General features: G+C 38.2%; 1 protein-coding gene across 3 annotated transcripts in view; it reads left to right on the top strand.

Moving 5' to 3' along the window:
- Window positions 1–3,117: 3,117 nt before the first annotated feature.
- LOC306921415 (protein disulfide-isomerase) overlaps window positions 3,118–25,997 on the top strand; it is a 94,362-nt gene continuing 71,482 nt past the window's right edge. Inside the window, exons 1-3 of one of the 3 annotated variants that reach the window (XM_079498537.1) lie at window positions 3,118–3,252; window positions 7,541–7,603; window positions 23,532–23,700. In XM_079498537.1, the coding sequence (XP_079354663.1) occupies window positions 23,562–23,700 (139 nt within the window). In that variant the 5' untranslated portion in view covers window positions 3,118–3,252; window positions 7,541–7,603; window positions 23,532–23,561. Of the gene's footprint in view, window positions 3,253–7,515; window positions 7,604–23,531; window positions 23,701–25,997 lie in introns of all 3 variants that reach the window. The other 2 variants (XM_079498538.1, XM_079498539.1) reach the window with 2 other exon arrangements.

Below are 25,997 nucleotides of genomic sequence, written 5' to 3'. Positions count from 1 at the left end.
ATTTGGTTCCATGTGTACACTCTCAGAGTTACAGACCCATAGGGGTCCATTTGGTTCCATGTGTTACACTCTCAGAGTTACAGACCCATAAGGGTCCATTTGGTTCCATGTGTACACTCTCAGAGTTACAGACCCATAAGGGTCCATTTGGTTCCATGTGTACACTCTCAGAGTTACAGACCCATAAGGGTCCATTTGGTTCCATGTGTACACTCTCAGAGTTACAGACCCGTAAGGGTCCATTTGGTTCCATGTGTTACACTCTCTGAGTTACAGACCCATAAGGGTCCATTTGGTTCCATGTGTACACTCTCTGAGTTACAGACCCATAAGGGTCCATTTGGTTCCATGTGTACACTCTCAGAGTTACAGACCCATAAGGGTCCATTTGGTTCCATGTGTACACTCTCTGAGTTACAGACCCATAAGGGTCCATTTGGTTCCATGTGTACACTCTCAGAGTTACAGACCCATAAGGGTCCATTTGGTTCCATGTGTACACTCTCTGAGTTACAGACCCATAGGGGTCCATTTGGTTCCATGTGTTACACTCTCTGAGTTACAGACCCATAAGGGTCCATTTGGTTCCATGTGTACACTCTCTGAGTTACAGACCCATAGGGGTCCATTTGGTTCCATGTGTTACACTCTCTGAGTTACAGACCCATAAGGGTCCATTTGGTTCCATGTGTACACTCTCTGAGTTACAGACCCATAAGGGTCCATTTGGTTCCATGTGTACACTCTCAGAGTTACAGACCCATAAGGGTCCATTTGGTTCCATGTGTACACTCTCAGAGTTACAGACCCATAAGGGTCCATTTGGTTCCATGTGTTACACTCTCTGAGTTACAGACCCATAAGGGTCCATTTGGTTCCATGTGTTACACTCTCAGAGTTACAGACCCATAAGGGTCCATTTGGTTCCATGTGTACACTCTCTGAGTTACAGACCCATAAGGGTCCATTTGGTTCCATGTGTTACACTCTCTGAGTTACAGACCCATAGGGGTCCATTTGGTTCCATGTGTTACACTCTCTGAGTTACAGACCCATAAGGGTCCATTTGGTTCCATGTGTACACTCTCAGAGTTACAGACCCATAAGGGTCCATTTGGTTCCATGTGTACACTCTCTGAGTTACAGACCCATAAGGGTCCATTTGGTTCCATGTGTACACTCTCAGAGTTACAGACCCATAAGGGTCCATTTGGTTCCATGTGTACACTCTCAGAGTTACAGACCCATAAGGGTCCATTTGGTTCCTAACTATCATTTAGCTGGGGACCCCCTGGAACTCCCTCCAGGACCCCTGGGGGTCCCCGGACCCCCTGGAACTCCCTCCAGGAGTCTTCTTGTTACTATTAATTAATATTGTTGAATATTATCAATATGGTCAACAATTTACCTTCCAAAACGTAGTCCACAGGGATATCCCTTTGGTCTAGTCTTTGATTGATTGATTGAAATATGTATTAACAGTTTGCAGAATTACAGTACATTTAAAGCACAAACTCAATACAAAGACTGCAGTGAACGACCCAATAAAGCATTACACTTGTTTACTAGAGGGTCCACCTTGTTCAATTCATCAAAGTCACGTGGTTAAGATGTTGGACTTTCACGCCGGAGACCGGAGTTCGAAACCCATGTGTTACATGATGTGTAGGCCTACAAGTAATTTAATACCAAAATAAGAGCATCGTTGTCTCTGGGTACATTTCACACATTGGACACTTATTAACGTGAACATTATCTGGCAACCCAGGCTGGCAATGCGGTGACGTCACTGCCTGGCAGGATGTAGCAACAGCGCCAGTGTTGCCATGTCTGCGTATTATAAGCGACTTTGATTGATTGATTGATTGATTGAAATATTTATTAAAGGGACACTTCACCCTTTTTGCAAAACAATATATGTTAATGATGTTTAGGAGCTTTAGAACACTTTCCTGGGGGTCTTTATGTGTGTAATATGTGGTTTTAGATATTTTAGATTGTAGCAGTGTCTCTGATGTCATGGACACTGGGCTCACTTACTTCCTGGACTACATGTTGTCTCAGTAAGACAGCCCTCCCCCTATCCACAAGGAGGAGCAGTGCACCAAAGTATTATGGGAATTATAGTCCAGGAAGGAAGTGAGCCCAGTGTCCATGACATCAGAGACAGTGGGCTCACTGCTACAATCTAAAATATCTAAAACCACATATTACACACATAAAGACCCCAAGGAAAGTGTTCTAAAGCTCCTAAACATTATTAACATATATTGTTTTGCAAAAAGGGTGAAGTGTCCCTTTAACAGTTTGCAGAATTACAGTACATTTCAAGCACAAACTCAATACAAAGACTGTTAACTGTGAGTGGACGACCCAATTAAGCATTACACTTGTTTACAAGAGGTACCATGTTCAATTCATCAAAACATTTAGAGACGTACAAATAGACACTTCTATATAGTCAAAGAACCAAACAGGAATTCATCATAGAGGTAAAAAGGGGTTTACGCATGTCTTAATGACTGTTGGTAGGGCGTTCCACATTTTGGTGGCATAGGAGCGAAAATAATTGAGTCCCTTGTTTGTGCCGAATCTGGGTTGTACATGGTTCGTTGCACTGCATTTCTGTAAAGATGCTTGTAAATATTGGTGGTAGTTATTTATTTGGTCTTGTTTCTAAAGCATAGTTGTTTATTTGGTCTTGTTTATAAAGTGTAGTTTTTTATTTGGTCTTCTTTCTAAAGTGTAGTTGTTTATTTGGTCTTGTTTCTAAAGTGTAGTTGTTTATTTGGTCTTGTTTCTAAAGTGTAGTTGTTTATTTGGGCTTGTTTCTAAAGTGTAGTTGTTTATTTGGTCTTGTTTCTAAAGTGTAGTTGTTTACTTTGTCTTTTTTCCAAAGTGTAGTTGTTTACTTTGTCTTGTTTCTAAAGTGTAGTTGTTCATTTGGTCTTGTTTCTAAAGTAGGCCTATAGTTGTTTATTTGGTCTTGTTTCAAAAGCGTAGTTGTTTATTTGGGTCTTTGAGCTTGTAGATCTGCTATTTTAAGTGAAGGGCGAAGACTGCTTGTTTTCACGGTCCTGGCGGCTTGTTTCTCTCACAATCTGGCAACACGGAACATACAATCACATCCGCTGCACAGAGCCGTGAAGTTAGTTATTTTCATTGTAGTTGTGTGTAGTTTAGTAAGTAGTAGTATTAGTAGTACAGGGTAGTTGTTGTGTAGTAGTATTATAACTACGGGGGATTTCAACGGTAAGTACGATGAGAACCTTATCTTAACCTAATGCCTCTAAACTTAAGTAATGCTATTCCTATCCATATCTACCAGTACCTAGTAATGCTATAGAGAGATAGCCTGGTTAATAAACCAGACCGAATCAGCCGTTGGCAAAAAAAACATTAGTCTGGCTTATTAGCGAGAGAGAGAGAGAGAGAGAGAGAGAGAGAGAGAGAGAGAGAGGAGAGAGAGAGAGGAGAGAGAGAGAGAGAGAGAGGAGAGGGAGAGAGAGAGAGAGAGAGAGAGAGAGAGAGAGAGAGAGAGAGAGAGAGAGAGAGAGAGAGAGAGAGAGAGAGAGAGAGAGAGAGAGAGAGAGAGAGAGAGAGAGAGAGAGAGGAGAGAGAGAGAGAGAGAGAGAGAGAGAGAGGAGAGAGAGAGAGAGAGAGAGAGAGAGAGAGAGAGAGAGAGAGAGAGAGAGAGAGAGAGAGAGAGAGGTACTCGCCCCCACGGAAAGTGAAGAATGGTCGCCCCGGAATTTCGAAAAAGTGAAGACGGCTCGCCCCAAAGCCGTGGATATCTCGCCCCACAGCGTGGATATCTCGCCCCAAAGCATGGATATCACGCCCCGTTTATTTCATGTTTATTTGTACCTTATTTCTCATATTAGAACATTTAGAACCAACATTTAGTTGTTGTTGGTCAAATGATGCATGGATAATGAATGGCTCATCCCCCTCCATTGTTCTGGAAATTCCATTCTGGAAAGGTGTTGTTGTGCCATTGCCATATAGCCCTCCATTCCTCCATTGTTACTGAAACTAGTTGTTGTTGTACTGTTCTGCTATGTCTGTTTAAAAGTACAGGAAAAATATAGTAGAGGTAAAAATCTCTCTCTCTCTCTGTTTAAAAGTAGGCTACATGTAAAACAGCTCTCTCTTTCTCTGTTTAAAAGCACAGGTAAAAATCTCTCTGTTTAAAAGTATGATACATGTAAAAATCTCTCTGTTTAAAAGTAGGCTACATGTACAAAAATCTCTCTCTCTCTGTTTAAAAGTAGGCTACATGTAAAAAATCACACCCGTGTGAACTGAGTGGTGTAAGGTCTGTCTGACGTAATGAAATCATGTCTGACGTAATGAAATCACACCCGGATGTGATTTCACAACTGGCTTTTTTTGTGCAGAAAAAATTAGCATGGTTGCTACGGTCATCCAGTTCACCCGGGTGTGATTTAATTACGTCAGAAATTATTTTGAACATAGCAACCATGCTCATTTTTTTCTGCACACAAAAGCCAGTTGTAGGAGTGGTTTACACCACTCAACAAAAAAAGCCAGTTGTAGGAGTGGTTTACACCACTCAAAAATCTCTCTCTCTCTGTTTAAAAGTAGGCTACATGTAAAAAATCACACCCGTGTGAACTGAGTGGTGTAAGGTCTGTCTGACGTAATGAAATCATGTCTGACGTAATTAAATCACACCTGGATGTGATTTCACAACTGGCTTTTTTTGTGCAGAAAAAATGAGCATGGTTGCTACGGTCATCCAGTTCACCTGGGTGTGATTTAATTACGTCAGAAATTATTTTGAACATAGCAACCATGCTCATTTTTTTCTGCACACAAAAGCCAGTTGTAGGAGTGGTTTACACCACTCAACAAAAATCTCTCTCTCTGTTTAAAAGTAGGCTACATGTAAAAAATCACACCTGTGTGAACTGAGTGGTGTAAGGTATTATATAGCCTGATCAGCTGTGGTCTGACATAATGTCTGACGTAATGAAATCACACCCGTGTGAACTGAGTGACCATAGCAACCATGCTCATTTCTTTGGTACGAACAAACACGTGGACACGTGGACACGTAAACTAACAAAGCCAGTTGTTGGAGTGGTTTACACCACTCAAAAATCTCTCTCTCTCTCACCCGGGTGTGATTTCATTACCTGGCTTTGTTTGTGCAGAAAAAATGAGCATGGTTGCTACGGTCATCCAGTTCACCCGGGTGTGATTTCATTACGTCATTACAACAGGGTGAACATAGCAACCATGCTCATTTTTTCTGCACAAAAAAGCCAGTTGTAGGAGTGGTTTACACCACTCAAAAATCTCTCTCTGTTTAAAAGTAGGCTACATGTAAAAAATCTCTCTGTTTAAAAGTAGGCTACATGTAAAACATCTTTCTTTCTCTGTTTAAAAGCACAGGTAAAAATCTCTCTCTCTGTTTAAAAGTAGGCTACAAGTAAAAATCTCTCTGTTTAAAAGTAGGCTACATGTAAAAAAAATCTCTCTGTTTAAAAGTAGGCTACATGTAAAAAATCTCTGTTTAAAAGCACAGGTAAAAATCTCTAAAATACAACGGTTTTACGGGGTGACTTCTCCGGACTTTTGGGGGCGACTTTTCCGGACTTTTGGGGGCGACTTCACCGGGATTTGGGGCGACCGTTCTTCTTCGCCGTTTGGGGCGAGTTGGAATTGGGGTGAGCAGTTTTGTATTCTGATTGGGTATGTCATTCCCCCAAAGGGTATGGGTATTTATTGACGTTGTTTACATTGACAGTCAGACGCAAACCTTAACACTTAGGCCGCTATCATTTATTGAAAAGTTAGGATCTAATTCACGCCAGCATTTTTTTTAATTTGAGCTCTTATTTTGAAAAGCCGCCATTTCCGGACCATGAGCAGTAGTCATAACCTAGGAAACTACACGGAGCGGACAGGCCTTGTGTACCATCTGAAGCCAGACCGGAGCTCTGCAGAGCTCCAGATCGTCATATCTGTGCCGTCAAAGACACGCTGTTTTGACCAAAATGCCATCTGGGACAAGGAATAGGAGATACAGGCGATTGAAAGAAATGGATAGAATGGATTATTATGGCGACGACGATCTAAGATGGGCGATCCAGTGCTGTGCTAACAACACAGCTAGCTAACCGGCTAACGTGAGTAGCATTATGGCTCGAGCAATCGAACGCGCCATAAAAGCGCAATTGCCGAATGCTGTCGGCAATGGCGTTAAGCGCCAGTATCAAAATTAGGCTTCAATTTACTTTCATCGTCGGCAATGGCGCTGAAAGTATTAACTTTACCCTAGCCTCATGTGGAAGCTCTCCTCTGGGGTGAGGTGTGTGCGTGTGTGCGTGCGTGCGCGACACTATAGTGAATATTCTCCACTATCCATCTTCTTTATGTACGCACGTAACGCATCGTATCCAAAAAGTAGCGTTCCGCCTCAGAGCCCCTGCTCTCAGATGTTTTATATTTTAGCAGTCAAGACGTTTTTTTTCGTTTGTTTTGAGGGGCGCTCCCCTCCTAAGCAAAGCATTTTCTGTATGTGTGTTTGTAGCACGGAATGTGATGATTTGATTGGCTGGTGATGTATGATGTAAGAGCGCCCCTTTTTTATTGCCGAGGTTTTATCGCTCGTAACACTTAGGCTTCACTCACACCTGCACAACAGATTGTTGTATAGCTGATGCATGAGACTTGTTGACTGATGCAAGCTCGCAATTCATTTTCAATGGAAGTCACATGGTTTGGAAACACAGCCGAAAGCCGTACAACAAAAATGTTGTGTCAAACCATGTGACTTCCATTGGAAATGCATTGGGGCGGCCATGACACTTACCCTTTGTTTACATCTACCATGCAACATTGTTGTATGCTAGATTTATAGGTGTGAGTGAGGCCTTACTTTGAAGAGCCAAAAAATGGGTTAAATTATTAAAATATTGTTTTCACAGAAAGGTCATCGTGACCCTCCCGGTGATTCTATTGGCTTAGAATGATTGATATCAATATTTGTGTAAATCTGTATGGGGGGAAATGAATGGAGGATTTCTCAGTGGAACCAGAAAACCATAATTGTGGGGCCGGACAATGGATTGTCAACTTTTAATTTGTAATGTGGAAACACACACACACACACACACACACACACACACACACACACACACACACACACACACACACACACACACACACACACACACACACACACACACACACACAGTGTACAAACAGAGCACACACCCAGTTGAATGTAAAGAACGGAATGTCAGCCGGAGAGAGAGGGGGGGGGGGGGGGGGGGGAAGAGGAGTAGTAAATCGGATAAAGAGAGAGAGAGAGAGAGAGATGTGCTAGAGAGAGGTAGATCTACAGCAGAGAAAGAGAGAGAGAGAGAGAGAGACCTAGACCTACAGCGGAGAGAGAGAGACCTAGACCTACACTGCAGGGCGTGTCAGTGGAGGAGGAAGTGGTTAAAGGAGAATATGCTTGTCATTCCACCCACTGAACAGGTTCCTCCTGTGATGTCATCAACAGGCCCCGCCCCTAGGCTGTGATGTCATCGGCGTGCTGTTCAGTGGACTGCGGTCTTGACGACAGGTAGGACGATCTGATCACGGATCTGTGCTTTAATTAGTCTGTTAATGTTGTTAAACTCACTGATCTGAGCTTTAATTAATGTGTTAATGTTGTTAAACTCACTGATCTGAGCTTTAATTAATGTGTTAATGTTAAACTCACTGATCTGAGCTTTAATTAATGTGTTAATGTTAAACTCACTGATATGAGCTTTAATTAATGTGTTAATGTTAAACTCACTGATCTGAGCTTTAATTAATGTGTTAATGTTAAACTCACTGATCTGAGCTTTAATTAATGTGTTAATGTTGTTAAACTCACTGATATGAGCTTTAATTAATGTGTTAATGTTGTTAAACTCACTGATCTGAGCTTTAATTAATGTGTTAATGTTAAACTCACTGATATGAGCTTTAATTAATGTGTTAATGTTAAACTCACTGATATGAGCTTTAATTAATGTGTTAATGTTAAACTCACTGATATGAGCTTTAATTAATGTGTTAATGTTGTTAAACTCACTGATATGAGCTTTAATTAATGTGTTAATGTTAAACTCACTGATCTGAGCTTTAATTAATGTGTTAATGTTAAACTCACTGATCTGAGCTTTAATTAATGTGTTAATGTTAAACTCACTGATATGAGCTTTAATTAATGTGTTAATGTTAAACTCACTGATATGAGCTTTAATTAATGTGTTAATGTTAAACTCACTGATATGAGCTTTAATTAATGTATTAATGTTGTTAAACTCACTGATATGAGCTTTAATTAATGTGTTATTGTTAAACTCACTGATCTGAGCTTTAATTAATGTGTTAATGTTGTTAAACTCACTGATATGAGCTTTAATTAATGTGTTAATGTTGTTAAACTCACTGATATGAGCTTTAATTAATGTATTAATGTTGTTAAACTCACTGATATGAGCTTTAATTAATGTGTTAATGTTAAACTCACTGATCTGAGCTTTAATTAATGTGTTAATGTTAAACTCACTGATATGAGCTTTAATTAATGTGTTAATGTTAAACTCACTGATCTGAGCTTTAATTAATGTGTTAATGTTAAACTCACTGATCTGAGCTTTAATTAATGTATTAATGTTAAACTCACTGATCTGAGCTTTAATTAATGTGTTAATGTTAAACTCACTGATCTGAGCTTTAATTAATGTGTTATTGTTAAACTCACTGATCTGAGCTTTAATTAATGTGTTAATGTTAAACTCACTGATCTGAGCTTTAATTAATGTGTTATTGTTAAACTCACTGATCTGAGCTTTAATTAATGTGTTAATGTTGTTAAACTCACTGATCTGAGCTTTAATTAATGTGTTAATGTTAAACTCACTGATCTGAGCTTTAATTAATGTGTTAATGTTAAACTCACTGATCTGAGCTTTAATTAATGTATTAATGTTGTTAAACTCACTGATATGAGCTTTAATTAATGTGTTAATGTTAAACTCACTGATATGAGCTTTAATTAATGTGTTAATGTTAAACTCACTGATCTGAGCTTTAATTAATGTGTTAATGTTGTTAAACTCACTGATCTGAGCTTTAATTAATGTGTTATTGTTAAACTCACTGATCTGAGCTTTAATTAATGTGTTATTGTTAAACTCACTGATATGAGCTTTAATTAATGTGTTATTGTTAAACTCACTGATATGAGCTTTAATTAATGTGTTAATGTTGTTAAACTCACTGATCTGAGCTTTAATTAATGTGTTAATGTTAAACTCACTGATCTGAGCTTTAATTAATGTGTTATTGTTAAACTCACTGATCTGAGCTTTAATTAATGTGTTATTGTTAAACTCACTGATATGAGCTTTAATTAATGTATTAATGTTAAACTCACTGATCTGAGCTTTAATTAATGTGTTAATGTTGTTAAACTCACTGATCTGAGCTTTAATTAATGTGTTAATGTTGTTAAACTCACTGATATGAGCTTTAATTAATGTATTAATGTTGTTAAACTCACTGATATGAGCTTTAATTAATGTGTTAATGTTAAACTCACGGATCTGAGCTTTAATTAATGTGTTAATGTTGTTAAACTCACTGATCTGAGCTTTAATTAATGTGTTAATGTTAAACTCACGGATCTGAGCTTTAATTAATGTGTTAATGTTGTTAAACTCACTGATCTGAGCTTTAATTAATGTGTTAATGTTGTTAAACTCACTGATATGAGCTTTAATTAATGTGTTAATGTTAAACTCACTGATATGAGCTTTAATTAATGTGTTAATGTTAAACTCACTGATCTGAGCTTTAATTAATGTGTTAATGTTAAACTCACTGATATGAGCTTTAATTAATGTGTTAATGTTAAACTCACTGATCTGAGCTTTAATTAATGTGTTAATGTTGTTAAACTCACTGATCTGAGCTTTAATTAATGTGTTAATGTTGTTAAACTCACTGATCTGAGCTTTAATTAATGTGTTAATGTTGTTAAACTCACTGATCTGAGCTTTAATTAATGTGTTAATGTTAAACTCACTGATCTGAGCTTTAATTAATGTGTTATTGTTAAACTCACTGATCTGAGCTTTAATTAATGTGTTAATGTTAAACTCACTGATCTGAGCTTTAATTAATGTGTTAATGTTAAACTCACTGATCTGAGCTTTAATTAATGTGTTAATGTTAAACTCACTGATCTGAGCTTTAATTATTGTGTTATTGTTAAACTCACTGATATGAGCTTTAATTAATGTATTAATGTTAAACTCACTGATCTGAGCTTTAATTAATGTGTTAATGTTAAACTCACTGATATGAGCTTTAATTAATGTGTTAATGTTAAACTCACTGATCTGAGCTTTAATTAATGTGTTATTGTTAAACTCACTGATCTGAGCTTTAATTAATGTGTTAATGTTGTTAAACTCACTGATCTGAGCTTTAATTAATGTATTAATGTTAAACTCACTGATCTGAGCTTTAATTAATGTGTTATTGTTAAACTCACTGATCTGAGCTTTAATTAATGTGTTAATGTTGTTAAACTCACTGATATGAGCTTTAATTAATGTGTTAATGTTAAACTCACTGATCTGAGCTTTAATTAATGTGTTAATGTTGTTAAACTCACTGATATGAGCTTTAATTAATGTGTTAATGTTGTTAAACTCACTGATATGAGCTTTAATTAATGTGTTAATGTTAAACTCACTGATATGAGCTTTAATTAATGTGTTAATGTTAAACTCACTGATCTGAGCTTTAATTAATGTGTTAATGTTAAACTCACTGATATGAGCTTTAATTAATGTGTTAATGTTAAACTCACTGATATGAGCTTTAATTAATGTGTTAATGTTAAACTCACTGATCTGAGCTTTAATTAATGTGTTAATGTTGTTAAACTCACTGATCTGAGCTTTAATTAATGTGTTAATGTTGTTAAACTCACTGATCTGAGCTTTAATTAATGTGTTAATGTTGTTAAACTCACTGATATGAGCTTTAATTAATGTGTTAATGTTGTTAAACTCACTGATATGAGCTTTAATTAATGTGTTAATGTTAAACTCACTGATCTGAGCTTTAATTAATGTGTTAATGTTGTTAAACTCACTGATCTGAGCTTTAATTAATGTGTTAATGTTAAACTCACTGATATGAGCTTTAATTAATGTGTTAATGTTAAACTCACTGATCTGAGCTTTAATTAATGTATTAATGTTAAACTCACTGATATGAGCTTTAATTAATGTGTTAATGTTAAACTCACTGATCTGAGCTTTAATTAATGTGTTAATGTTAAACTCACTGATCTGAGCTTTAATTAATGTGTTAATGTTAAACTCACTGATCTGAGCTTTAATTAATGTGTTAATGTTAAACTCACTGATCTGAGCTTTAATTAATGTATTAATGTTAAACTCACTGATATGAGCTTTAATTAATGTGTTAATGTTAAACTCACTGATCTGAGCTTTAATTAATGTGTTAATGTTAAACTCACTGATCTGAGCTTTAATTAATGTGTTAATGTTAAACTCACTGATCTGAGCTTTAATTAATGTGTTATTGTTAAACTCACTGATATGAGCTTTAATTAATGTGTTAATGTTAAACTCACTGATATGAGCTTTAATTAATGTGTTAATGTTGTTAAACTCACTGATCTGAGCTTTAATTAATGTGTTAATGTTGTTAAACTCACTGATCTGAGCTTTAATTAATGTGTTAATGTTAAACTCACTGATCTGAGCTTTAATTAATGTGTTAATGTTGTTAAACTCACTGATGAGCTTTAATTAATGTGTTATTGTTAAACTCACTGATATGAGCTTTAATTAATGTGTTAATGTTGTTAAACTCACTGATCTGAGCTTTAATTAATGTGTTAATGTTGTTAAACTCACTGATATGAGCTTTAATTAATGTGTTAATGTTAAACTCACTGATCTGAGCTTTAATTAATGTGTTAATGTTAAACTCACTGATCTGAGCTTTAATTAATGTGTTAATGTTGTTAAACTCACTGATATGAGCTTTAATTAATGTGTTAATGTTGTTAAACTCACTGATCTGAGCTTTAATTAATGTGTTAATGTTAAACTCACTGATCTGAGCTTTAATTAATGTATTAATGTTAAACTCACTGATCTGAGCTTTAATTAATGTGTTAATGTTAAACTCACTGATCTGAGCTTTAATTAATGTGTTAATGTTAAACTCACTGATATGAGCTTTAATTAATGTGTTAATGTTAAACTCACTGATCTGAGCTTTAATTAATGTGTTAATGTTAAACTCACTGATATGAGCTTTAATTAATGTGTTAATGTTGTTAAACTCACTGATCTGAGCTTTAATTAATGTATTAATGTTAAACTCACTGATCTGAGCTTTAATTAATGTGTTAATGTTAAACTCACTGCTATGAGCTTTAATTAATGTGTTAATGTTGTTAAACTCACTGATCTGAGCTTTAATTAATGTGTTAATGTTGTTAAACTCACTGATCTGAGCTTTAATTAATGTGTTAATGTTAAACTCACTGATCTGAGCTTTAATTAATGTGTTAATGTTAAACTCACTGATATGAGCTTTAATTAATGTGTTAATGTTGTTAAACTCACTGATATGAGCTTTAATTAATGTGTTAATGTTGTTAAACTCACTGATCTGAGCTTTAATTAATGTGTTAATGTTAAACTCACTGATATGAGCTTTAATTAATGTGTTAATGTTAAACTCACTGATCTGAGCTTTAATTAATGTGTTAATGTTAAACTCACTGATCTGAGCTTTAATTAATGTGTTAATGTTAAACTCACTGATCTGAGCTTTAATTAATGTGTTATTGTTAAACTCACTGATCTGAGCTTTAATTAATGTGTTAATGTTGTTAAACTCACTGATATGAGCTTTAATTAATGTGTTAATGTTAAACTCACTGATCTGAGCTTTAATTCATGTGTTAATGTTGTTAAACTCACTGATATGAGCTTTAATTAATGTGTTAATGTTGTTAAACTCACTGATCTGAGCTTTAATTAATGTGTTAATGTTGTTAAACTCACTGATCTGAGCTTTAATTAATGTGTTAATGTTAAACTCACTGATCTGAGCTTTAATTAATGTGTTAATGTTAAACTCACTGATATGAGCTTTAATTAATGTGTTAATGTTAAACTCACTGATCTGAGCTTTAATTAATGTGTTAATGTTAAACTCACTGATCTGAGCTTTAATTAATGTGTTAATGTTAAACTCACTGATATGAGCTTTAATTAATGTGTTAATGTTAAACTCACTGATATGAGCTTTAATTAATGTGTTAATGTTAAACTCACTGATATGAGCTTTAATTAATGTGTTAATGTTGTTAAACTCACTGATCTGAGCTTTAATTAATGTGTTAATGTTGTTAAACTCACTGATCTGAGCTTTAATTAATGTGTTAATGTTAAACTCACTGATATGAGCTTTAATTAATGTGTTAATGTTGTTAAACTCACTGATCTGAGCTTTAATTAATGTGTTAATGTTAAACTCACTGATCTGAGCTTTAATTAATGTGTTAATGTTGTTAAACTCACTGATCTGAGCTTTAATTAATGTGTTAATGTTGTTAAACTCACTGATCTGAGCTTTAATTAATGTGTTAATGTTAAACTCACTGATATGAGCTTTAATTAATGTGTTAATGTTGTTAAACTCACTGATCTGAGCTTTAATTAATGTATTAATGTTAAACTCACTGATCTGAGCTTTAATTAATGTATTAATGTTAAACTCACTGATCTGAGCTTTAATTAATGTATTAATGTTAAACTCACTGATCTGAGCTTTAATTAATGTGTTAATGTTAAACTCACTGATATGAGCTTTAATTAATGTGTTAATGTTGTTAAACTCACTGATCTGAGCTTTAATTAATGTGTTAATGTTAAACTCACTGATCTGAGCTTTAATTAATGTGTTAATGTTAAACTCACTGATATGAGCTTTAATTAATGTGTTAATGTTAAACTCACTGATATGAGCTTTAATTAATGTGTTAATGTTAAACTCACTGATCTGAGCTTTAATTAATGTGTTAATGTTAAACTCACTGATCTGAGCTTTAATTAATGTGTTAATGTTAAACTCACTGATATGAGCTTTAATTAATGTGTTAATGTTAAACTCACTGATATGAGCTTTAATTAATGTGTTAATGTTAAACTCACTGATCTGAGCTTTAATTAATGTGTTAATGTTAAACTCACTGATCTGAGCTTTAATTAATGTGTTAATGTTAAACTCACTGATATGAGCTTTAATTAATGTGTTAATGTTAAACTCACTGATATGAGCTTTAATTAATGTGTTAATGTTGTTAAACTCACTGATCTGAGCTTTAATTAATGTGTTAATGTTAAACTCACTGATATGAGCTTTAATTAATGTGTTAATGTTAAACTCACTGATATGAGCTTTAATTAATGTGTTAATGTTGTTAAACTCACTGATCTGAGCTTTAATTAATGTGTTAATGTTAAACTCACTGATATGAGCTTTAATTAATGTGTTAATGTTGTTAAACTCACTGATCTGAGCTTTAATTAATGTGTTAATGTTGTTAAACTCACTGATCTGAGCTTTAATTAATGTATTAATGTTAAACTCACTGATCTGAGCTTTAATTAATGTGTTAATGTTGTTAAACTCACTGATCTGAGCTTTAATTAATGTGTTAATGTTAAACTCACTGATATGAGCTTTAATTAATGTATTAATGTTGTTAAACTCACTGATATGAGCTTTAATTAATGTGTTAATGTTAAACTCACTGATATGAGCTTTAATTAATGTGTTAATGTTGTTAAACTCACTGATCTGAGCTTTAATTAATGTGTTAATGTTGTTAAACTCACTGATCTGAGCTTTAATTAATGTATTAATGTTAAACTCACTGATCTGAGCTTTAATTAATGTGTTAATGTTGTTAAACTCACTGATCTGAGCTTTAATTAATGTGTTAATGTTAAACTCACTGATCTGAGCTTTAATTAATGTGTTAATGTTGTTAAACTCACTGATCTGAGCTTTAATTAATGTGTTAATGTTAAACTCACTGATCTGAGCTTTAATTAATGTGTTAATGTTGTTAAACTCACTGATCTGAGCTTTAATTAATGTGTTAATGTTGTTAAACTCACTGATATGAGCTTTAATTAATGTGTTAATGTTAAACTCACTGATATGAGCTTTAATTAATGTGTTAATGTTAAACTCACTGATATGAGCTTTAATTAATGTGTTAATGTTGTTAAACTCACTGATCTGAGCTTTAATTAATGTATTAATGTTAAACTCACTGATCTGAGCTTTAATTAATGTATTAATGTTAAACTCACTGATCTGAGCTTTAATTAATGTATTAATGTTAAACTCACTGATCTGAGCTTTAATTAATGTGTTAATGTTAAACTCACTGATATGAGCTTTAATTAATGTGTTAATGTTGTTAAACTCACTGATCTGAGCTTTAATTAATGTATTAATGTTAAACTCACTGATCTGAGCTTTAATTAATGTATTAATGTTAAACTCACTGATCTGAGCTTTAATTAATGTGTTAATGTTGTTAAACTCACTGATATGAGCTTTAATTAATGTATTAATGTTGTTAAACTCACTGATATGAGCTTTAATTAATGTGTTAATGTTAAACTCACTGATCTGAGCTTTAATTAATGTGTTAATGTTAAACTCACTGATCTGAGCTTTAATTAATGTGTTAATGTTAAACTCACTGATATGAGCTTTAATTAATGTGTTAATGTTAAACTCACTGATATGAGCTTTAATTAATGTGTTAATGTTGTTAAACTCACTGATCTGAGCTTTAATTAATGTGTTAATGTTAAACTCACTGATCTGAGCTTTAATTAATGTGTTAATGTTAAACTCACTGATCTGAGCTTTAATTAATGTGTTAATGTTGTTAAACTCACTGATATGAGCTTTAATTAATGTGTTAATGTTGTTAAACTCACTGATATGAGCTTTAATTAATGTGTTAATGTTGTTAAACTCACTGATATGAGCTTTAATTAATGTGTTAATGTTGTTAAACTCACTGATATGAGCTTTAATTAATGTGTTAATGTTAAACTCACTGATCTGAGCTTTAATTAATGTGTTAATGTTAAACTCACTGATATGAGCTTTAATTAATGTGTTAATGTTGTTAAACTCACTGATATGAGCTTTAATTAATGTGTTAATGTTAAACTCACTGATCTGAGCTTTAATTAATGTGTTAATGTTAAACTCACTGATCTGAGCTTTAATTCATGTGTTAATGTTGTTAAACTCACTGATATGAGCTTTAATTCATGTGTTAATGTTGTTAAACTCACTGATATGAGCTTTAATTCATGTGTTAATGTTGTTAAACTCACTGATCTGAGCTTTAATTAATGTGTTAATGTTAAACTCACTGATCTGAGCTTTAATTCATGTGTTAATGTTGTTAAACTCACTGATATGAGCTTTAATTCATGTGTTAATGTTGTTAAACTCACTGATCTGAGCTTTAATTCATGTGTTAATGTTGTTAAACTCACTGATATGAGCTTTAATTAATGTGTTAATGTTAAACTCACTGATCTGAGCTTTAATTCATGTGTTAATGTTGTTAAACTCACTGATCTGAGCTTTAATTAATGTGTTAATGTTAAACTCACTGATCTGAGCTTTAATTAATGTGTTATTGTTAAACTCACTGATCTGAGCTTTAATTAATGTATTAATGTTGTTAAACTCACTGATCTGAGCTTTAATTAATGTGTTAATGTTAAACTCACTGATCTGAGCTTTAATTAATGTGTTAATGTTGTTAAACTCACTGATCTGAGCTTTAATTAATGTGTTAATGTTAAACTCACTGATCTGAGCTTTAATTAATGTGTTATTGTTAAACTCACTGATCTGAGCTTTAATTAATGTATTAATGTTGTTACACTCACTGATCTGAGCTTTAATTAATGTGTTAATGTTAAACTCACTGATCTGAGCTTTAATTAATGTGTTAATGTTAAACTCACTGATCTGAGCTTTAACCCATTTAGGCCTGACGTCAAAATTTAAAAAATGTTTTCTAAATCCTCCAGTTTTCTGAAATAAACATTTTCACGATTTTTCAAAAATAGCAGACCTACAAGCTATGAGCTTGTAGGTCTGCTATTTTTCAATAGCTAAATTATAACAATGTTTAAAACACCAAAATGTGTTAATGTTGTTACACTCACTGATCTGAGCTTTAATTAATGTGTTAATGTTAAACTCACTGATCTGAGCTTTAATTAATGTGTTAATGTTAAACTCACTGATCTGAGCTTTAACCCATTTAGGCCTGACGTCAAAATTTAAAAAATGTTTTCTAAATCCTCCAGTTTTCTGAAATAAACATTTTCACGATTTTTCAAAAATAGCAGACCTACAAGCTATGAGCTTGTAGGTCTGCTATTTTTCAATAGCTAAATTATAACAATGTTTAAAACACCAAAATGGGTTAATGTTGTTACACTCACTGATCTGAGCTTTAAGCCCATTTAGGCCTGACGTCGAAATGAAAAAAAATGTCTTCTAAATCATGACAATTTTCTGAAAAAAACCCTCATGTTTCTGTATCTCTGTATTCTCAATATTTCATGTCAAGGTCCCCCAAAAAATATATGTAATTGAACACCGACCCCCATCGTAAAATATGTAGTTCCAGGAACCCCTCAGAAGCAAAAAAGTTAAAAACTTTCGCTCTGAAAGAATATATATTGAAAGATTTGCGCCACATTTTCATTATTTTTCAAAAATAGCAGATCTACCAGCTTGTAGCTCTATGAGATTATGTAGAATCTGCTATTTTTCAATGGATAAAGTTTAAAATAATGATTAAAATAAAACACCAAAAGGGGTTCCCGCCCTGAATGTGTTAAAGCCCATTCAGGACGGATCGAACCCCTTTTGGTGTTTTAATCATTATTTTATAATTTAGCTATTGAAAAATAGCAGATCTACAAGCTCATAGCCCGCCACCGAGTGGCGCGCTATGAGCTTGTAGGTCTGCTATTTTTGAGAAATCGTGAAAATATTTATTTCAGAAAACTGGAGGATTTAGAATATTTTTTTGTAATGTTGAGGGTCAGGCCTAAATGGGTTTAGCATAATTATGTTATACTTTAGTTGTTGAAAAAAGTAGCAGATCTACAAGCTCGTATCGCGGCACTGAGTGCCGCGATACGAGCTTGTAGATCTGCTACTTTTTTGAAAAATTGTGAAAATGTGGCACGAATCTTTGAATATAATGTTCTTTCAAGGCCGAACGTTTTTTAACTCAAATCTTTGAATATAATGTTCTGAAAGAACATTATATATATATAACTCAAATCTTTGCTTCTGGGGGGGGGGGGGGGGGGAGACAGCATATTTTCAGATGGGGGAGGTCGGCGGAAATATAGTTTGAGAACCACTGATATAAAAACAGGGTTTTTTCTTTCTTCAGAAAACTGTCAGGATTTAGAAGACATCTGTAGAATCTGGTCTCAGGTCTGATTTAGAAAGACATCTGTAGAATCTGGTCTCAGGTCTGATTTAGAAGACATCTGTAGAATCTGGTCTCAGGTCTGATTTAGAAGACATCTGTAGAATCTGGTCTCAGGTCTGATTTAGAAGACATCTGTAGAATCTGGTCTCAGGTCTGATTTAGAAGACATCTGTAGAATCTGGTCTCAGGTCTGATTTAGAAGACATCTGTAGAATCTGGTCTCAGGTCTGATTTAGAAGACATCTGTAGAATCTGGTCTCAGGTCTGATTTAGAAGACATCTGTAGAATCTGGTCTCAGGTCTGATTTAGAAGACATCTGTAGAATCTGGTCTCAGGTCTGATTTAGAAGACATCTGTAGAATCTGGTCTCAGGTCTGATTTAGAAGACATCTGTAGAATCTGGTCTCAGGTCTGATTTAGAAGACATCTGTAGAATCTGGTCTCAGGTCTGATTTAGAAGACATCTGTAGAATCTGGTCTCAGGTCTAGGGTTAAGGTCTCAGGTCTAGGGTTAGAAGACATCTGTAGAATCTGGTCTCAGGTCTAGGGTTAACCCATTAGAAGACATCTGTAGAATCTGGTCTCAGGTCTGATTTAGAAGACATCTGTAGAATCTGGTCTCAGGTCTGATTTAGAAGACATCTGTAGAATCTGGTCTCAGGTCTGATTTAGAAGACATCTGTAGAATCTGGTCTCAGGTCTGATTTAGAAGACATCTGTAGAATCTGGTCTCAGGTCTGATTTAGAAGACATCTGTAGAATCTGGTCTCAGGTCTGATTTAGAAGACATCTGTAGAATCTGGTCTCAGGTCTGATTTAGAAGACATCTGTAGAATCTGGTCTAGGGTTAAGGTCTCAGGTCTAGGGTTAGAAGACATCTGTAGAATCTGGTCTCAGGTCTACGGTTAACCCATTAGAAGACATCTGTAGAATCTGGTCTCAGGTCTAGGGTTAACCCATTAGAAGACATCTGTAGAATCTGGTCTCAGGTCTAGGGTTAACCCATTTTGACCTGAGATCAGATTATATAAATGTCTTCTACATCCTGACAGTTTTCTGATGTCGTTCTTCGATCTTTCAAAAATAGCAGACCTACAAGCTCATAGCGCGCCACTCGGTGGCGCGCTATGAGCTTGTAGATCTGCTATTTTTCAATAGCTAAAGCATAACATAATGCTAACACCAAATGGGGTTCCCGCCCAAAATGGGTTTTAATCTGTCATTTATGGTAGAATATCTACTGAATGTGTCAAACTGACATATATATATTTCTTTTAATTAAGTTTTATCCCACGATTTTGTAACCCATTTTTCACCCCTGTGTCAATTATCTAATGTGATCCTGGGCTCTACACACCCTCCGCCAGCCTAGTCCCCATATATGGGGGACATGCCTGAGTGTCCAAGTTGCTCCTTTACACCTGACAGGGGGGGGCGTTTCCCTGGTTGGACGTAGCGCGTGGAAGGAACACGTTATTCCAACCAGTTCCTTTCCCCTCCATCAGGCGCCCCGGCTGGCCAGGGGGAGGCAGTTTAGAGACCAGGATTACTGCATGTTTTTAGTGAGGGTACCTACCCTAGGGGATACGGGGAGAACATGTGAGGATACCTACCGTAGGGGACACAGGGGAGAACATGTGAGGGTACCTACCGTAGGGGACACAGGGGAGAACATGTGAGGGTACCTACCCTAGGGGACACGGGGAGAACATGTGAGGGTACCTATCCTAGGGGACACGGGGAGAACATGTGAGGTTACCTACCCTAGGGGACACGGGGAGAACATGTGAGGGTACCTACCCTAGGGGACACGGGGAGAACATGTGAGGTTACCTACCCTAGGAGACACGGGGAGAACATGTGAGGGTACCTACCCTAGGGGACACGGGGAGAACATGTGAGGGTACCTACCCTAGGGGACACGGGGAGAACATGTGATGGTACCTACCCTAGGGGACACGGGGAGAACATGTGAGGGTACCTACCCTAGGGGACACGGGGAGAACATGTGAGGGTACCTACCCTAGGGGACACGGGGAGAACATGTGAAGGTACCTACCCTAGGGGACACGGGGAGAACATGTGAGGGTACCTACCCTAGGGGACACGGGGAGAACATGTGAGGGTACCTACCCTAGGGGACACGGGGAGAACATGTGAGGGTACCTACCCTAGGGGACACGGGGAGAACATGTGAGGGTACCTACCCTAGGGGACACGGGGAGAACATGTGAAGGTACCTACCCTAGGGGACACGGGGAGAACATGTGAGGTTACCTACCCTAGGGGACACGGGGAGAACATGTGAAGGTACCTACCCTAGGGGACACGGGGAGAACATGTGAGGTTACCTACCCTAGGAGACACGGGGAGAACATGTGAGGGTACCTACCCTAGGGGACACGGGGAGAACATGTGAGGGTACCTACCCTAGGGGACACGGGGAGAACATGTGAGGTTACCTACCCTAGGGGACACGGGGAGAACATGTGAGGTTACCTACCCTAGGAGACACGGGGAGAACATGTGAGGGTACCTACCCTAGGGGACACGGGGAGAACATGTGAGGGTACCTACCCTAGGGGACACGGGGAGAACATGTGAGGGTACCTACCCTAGGGGACACGGGGAGAACATGTGAAGGTACCTACCCTAGGGGACACGGGGAGAACATGTGAGGGTACCTATCCTAGGGGACACGGGGAGAACATGTGAGGTTACCTACCCTAGGGGACACGGGGAGAACATGTGAGGGTACCTACCCTAGGGGACACGGGGAGAACATGTGAGGGTACCTACCCTAGGAGACACGGGGAGAACATGTGAGGGTACCTACCCTAGGGGACACGGGGAGAACATGTGAGGGTACCTACCCTAGGGGACACGGGGAGAACATGTGAGGGTACCTACCCTAGGAGACACGGGGAGAACATGTGAGGGTACCTACCCTAGGGGACACGGGGAGAACATGTGAGGGTACCTACCCTCACTACCCCAAACTGACATATTGAGCCTATGACACACAGTGTGGCTTCCCCCCAGTATAGGCCTCCTTCACATTCAGTAGATCCTGTGATCTTCTGTGGCAAGATGTAATTTCCTGGGGTCTAGTAGGACTATATTAAATCATTTAAAAAAAAAATCGCTATAATATTTTGTGAAAAAAATAACGTATTTAGCCCCATGCCCCCCCCCCCCCCCCCCCCCCCTGTCAAAAACAGCTAAAATCCCTAAAACGAAAGAAAGCAGCAAAATGAGAACATGTGATGGTACCTACCCTAGGGGACACGGGGAGAACATGTGAGGGTACCTACCCTAGGGGACACGGGGAGAACATGTGAGGGTACCTACCCTAGGGGACACGGGGAGAACATGTGAAGGTACCTACCCTAGGGGACACGGGGAGAACATGTGAGGGTACCTACCCTAGGGGACACGGGGAGAACATGTGAGGGTACCTACCCTAGGGGACACGGGGAGAACATGTGAGGGTACCTACCCTAGGGGACACGGGGAGAACATGTGAGGGTACCTACCCTAGGGGACACGGGGAGAACATGTGAAGGTACCTACCCTAGGGGACACGGGGAGAACATGTGAGGGTACCTACCCTAGGGGACACGGGGAGAACATGTGAGGTTACCTACCCTAGGGGACACGGGGAGAACATGTGAAGGTACCTACCCTAGGGGACACGGGGAGAACATGTGAGGTTACCTACCCTAGGAGACACGGGGAGAACATGTGAGGGTACCTACCCTAGGGGACACGGGGAGAACATGTGAGGGTACCTACCCTAGGGGACACGGGGAGAACATGTGAGGTTACCTACCCTAGGGGACACGGGGAGAACATGTGAGGTTACCTACCCTAGGAGACACGGGGAGAACATGTGAGGGTACCTACCCTAGGGGACACGGGGAGAACATGTGAGGGTACCTACCCTAGGGGACACGGGGAGAACATGTGAGGGTACCTACCCTAGGGGACACGGGGAGAACATGTGAAGGTACCTACCCTAGGGGACACGGGGAGAACATGTGAGGGTACCTATCCTAGGGGACACGGGGAGAACATGTGAGGTTACCTACCCTAGGGGACACGGGGAGAACATGTGAGGGTACCTACCCTAGGGGACACGGGGAGAACATGTGAGGGTACCTACCCTAGGAGACACGGGGAGAACATGTGAGGGTACCTACCCTAGGGGACACGGGGAGAACATGTGAGGGTACCTACCCTCACTACCCCAAACTGACATATTGAGCCTATGACACACAGTGTGGCTTCCCCCCAGTATAGGCCTCCTTCACATTCAGTAGATCCTGTGATCTTCTGTGGCCAGATGTAATTTCCTGGGGTCTAGTAGGACTATATTAAATCATTTAAAAAAAAAATCGCTATAATATTTTGTGAAAAAAATAACGTATTTAGCCCCATGCCCCCCCCCCCCCCCCCCCCCTGTCAAAAACAGCTAAAATCCCTAAAACGAAAGAAAGCAGCAAAATGAGAAAAATTAAACACTCATGTTTTACTTTCTCTAATGACCCTAAAACATGAACCTTGGTTGAAAAAAACTAAAGTAAACCCCTAAAGGGAACCCCTTTTGGTGTTTTAAACATTATGTTATAATTTAGCTATTGAGAAATAGCAGATCTACAAGCTCATAGCGCGCCACCGAGTGGCTCGCTACGAGCTTGTAGGTCTGCTATTTTTGAAAAATCATGAAAATATTTTTTTCAGAAAACTGGAGGATTTAGATTTTAGAAGATTTTTTTTATTTTTTGAGGTCAGGCCTGAATTAATTAATATATTATTATTCGCGCCCCTCACTTCACTTCATTTTTTTCCCATTATTATAACTTGTTTTTCCAGCGCTGTGATTGGTTCACCGGCTGATGATTGATGGAGCCTCCGTCCTATGACGAGGCCTGCCTCCACCCCCCCGCCCTGAGGGGTGTGTCCATGGGTGTGACCCCGCCCCCCACCTACCCTGTGACCCTCAGCTCGCCAGCCACGCCCCCGCCCACTTATGGAGAAGCAGGTACCTGTCTGCCTGCCTGCCTGTCTGTCTGTCTGCCTGCCTGCCTGCCTGCCTGCCTGCCTGCATGCCTGCCTGTCTGTCTTTCTCTCTCTCACAACTAGGGCGACATTGCGGATCCGGAGCCGGTTCCATAGTTTTTGAGTGGTGCAAACCACTCCAACAACTGGCTTTGTTAGTACCCGTGTGTGTGTGTTTGTGTACCTGTCCCTCAAAAGAATGAGCATGGTTTCTATGGTCACTGACATTACGTCAGACCACAGCTGATCAGGCTATATAAGACCTTGCACCACTCGGTTCACACGGGTGTGATTTTTCTATTAACGGTTCCCCAAACAGTTCTCATCAGTGGTCATTTAGCTCCGCTGTGTCTGTGTGTGCAAGCAGAGCCTGGGGTGACGTCACCCCACCTACACGAGTGACGGCCAAGCTACACCAGGCTTTTCTCGCGCGTTTACCCTAAACGCGCGACCCGCGCGTGCATTTTTTGAGTGGTGTAAACCACTCCTACAACTGGCTTTTGTGTGCAGAAAAAAATGAGCATGGTTGCTATGTTCAAAATAATTTCTGACGTAATTAAATCACACCCGGGTGAACTGGATGACCGTAGCAACCATGCTCATTTTCTCTGCACAAAAAAAGCCAGTTGTGAAATCACATCCAGGTGTGATTTCATTACGTCAGATCAGAGCTGATCAGGCTATATAATACCTTACCTTATATAATACCTCACATCGGACAAAAACTCCAGCTGAATCAACTTCATGGTCACAAATCATCACATCAGAAGACGAGTCTACCTAGTCAAAGATCTTTAACGTCAGACATTACGTCAGACCACAGCTGATCATGCTATATAAAACCTTACACCACTCAGTTCACACGGGTGTGATTTTTTAAAATAGGACTGGACCTAAATTAAACGCACGCGCGGGGGTAAACGCGCGCGTTTTGTGCGCGAAAAGCCTGGTGTAGCGTGGCTGTCAGTGAGGTCGGGGTACGCCCACCGTTCTGTGCATTCGGCGACCTCAGCGGAGCGAGTGGGACAGTATGTCGCACAGATCTCCAAAGTGTGGTTAACAGAGAGGGAAATGACTGAGGCTGAGCACGCAAAGTGCAATAAATGCGACGCTATAGTTCCCTGCAAAGGTTGTTGCAACTTGTACCACGTCCACATTGAGGAAACTCAATATCAAAATCAATATGCCTACACGAGTCCACAACTCACGAGAATAATCTAGGCACATCGCGTTTGTGAGCCATGCGGAAAGCCGTGCCCGCTCTCCCCGCAGCTCCACCACAGCCGGCGGGGGACGAGGATGATGCAAGGCTGGTTTACTTTCCCCAGGCTAGTAACGTAATAGAAAATAAAAACTACTAACGTCTACAGAGCTTTTCATTAGGCGTATTGTACTGTAACTGTTGTTAATGGTGTTAATTTAGAACGCCAATGACTCGATGTCTTTCTGTCTGATATTTTATGAATCACGTTAACTAGAGCCAAATCAATTTGTCTGCACTTATTTTTACAACTTATAAGCAACTCAACTGCTTTTGATTTGGCTCTAAATTAATCGCGTGACTGTTGAGAGCCCAGCGTTTAGGTGCATATCTCCATAGATTGATTACTTCATAAACAGTTTGCAGAAAAAAGCACAGGAACGTAGCCTACAGTTCAATACAAGGTCTGCTAAGAGGATTTTATAATCCAAGAAAGCACTATGGCTTGTTTCCATTAGGGTAAGGGGTCCTTCATATTCTGAACATTAAGACAACATTGGTCACCACAACAATATCATTATTGCAATGTGTACTGTATATTTAATATACAGTACAAATTGCATTTTCAATAATTGAATTAATGAATTTGTGTTTATTATGTACTTGGTTAGGTTAGTTATAATATAAGCATAATCTATGACAGAAAAAAGGGCAAAAAAATAATATTAGGATCCGTTAAGGGAACCGTTAGGAACCGGAACCGTTAAGAGGGATCCGGGAAGGATCCGGAACCATTAAAATCCTAACGAATCCCAACCCTACTCACAACACACCACATTAGGGTTAGGGTTCATTAGGGGACTTGCTTCCATTGTGATCCAAATTCATCAACACAGCATAGAACGTCAACTCATGAATACATGACCTCGGTCTGTACGCACAGGACCTTAATGGAAACAAGCCCTTCGTCTGTACGCACAGGACCTTAATGGAAACAAGCCCTCGGTCTGTACGCACAGGACCTTAATGGAAACAAGCCCTCGGTCTGTACGCACAGGACCTTAATGGAAACAAGCCCT

Source organism: Electrona antarctica (genome assembly GCF_951216825.1).
Source record: "Electrona antarctica genome assembly, chromosome: 4".
Taxonomy (NCBI): domain Eukaryota; kingdom Metazoa; phylum Chordata; class Actinopteri; order Myctophiformes; family Myctophidae; genus Electrona; species Electrona antarctica.
The sequence above is the reverse complement of the archived record's forward strand: the minus strand, read 5'-3'. Positions and strand labels throughout refer to the sequence as shown.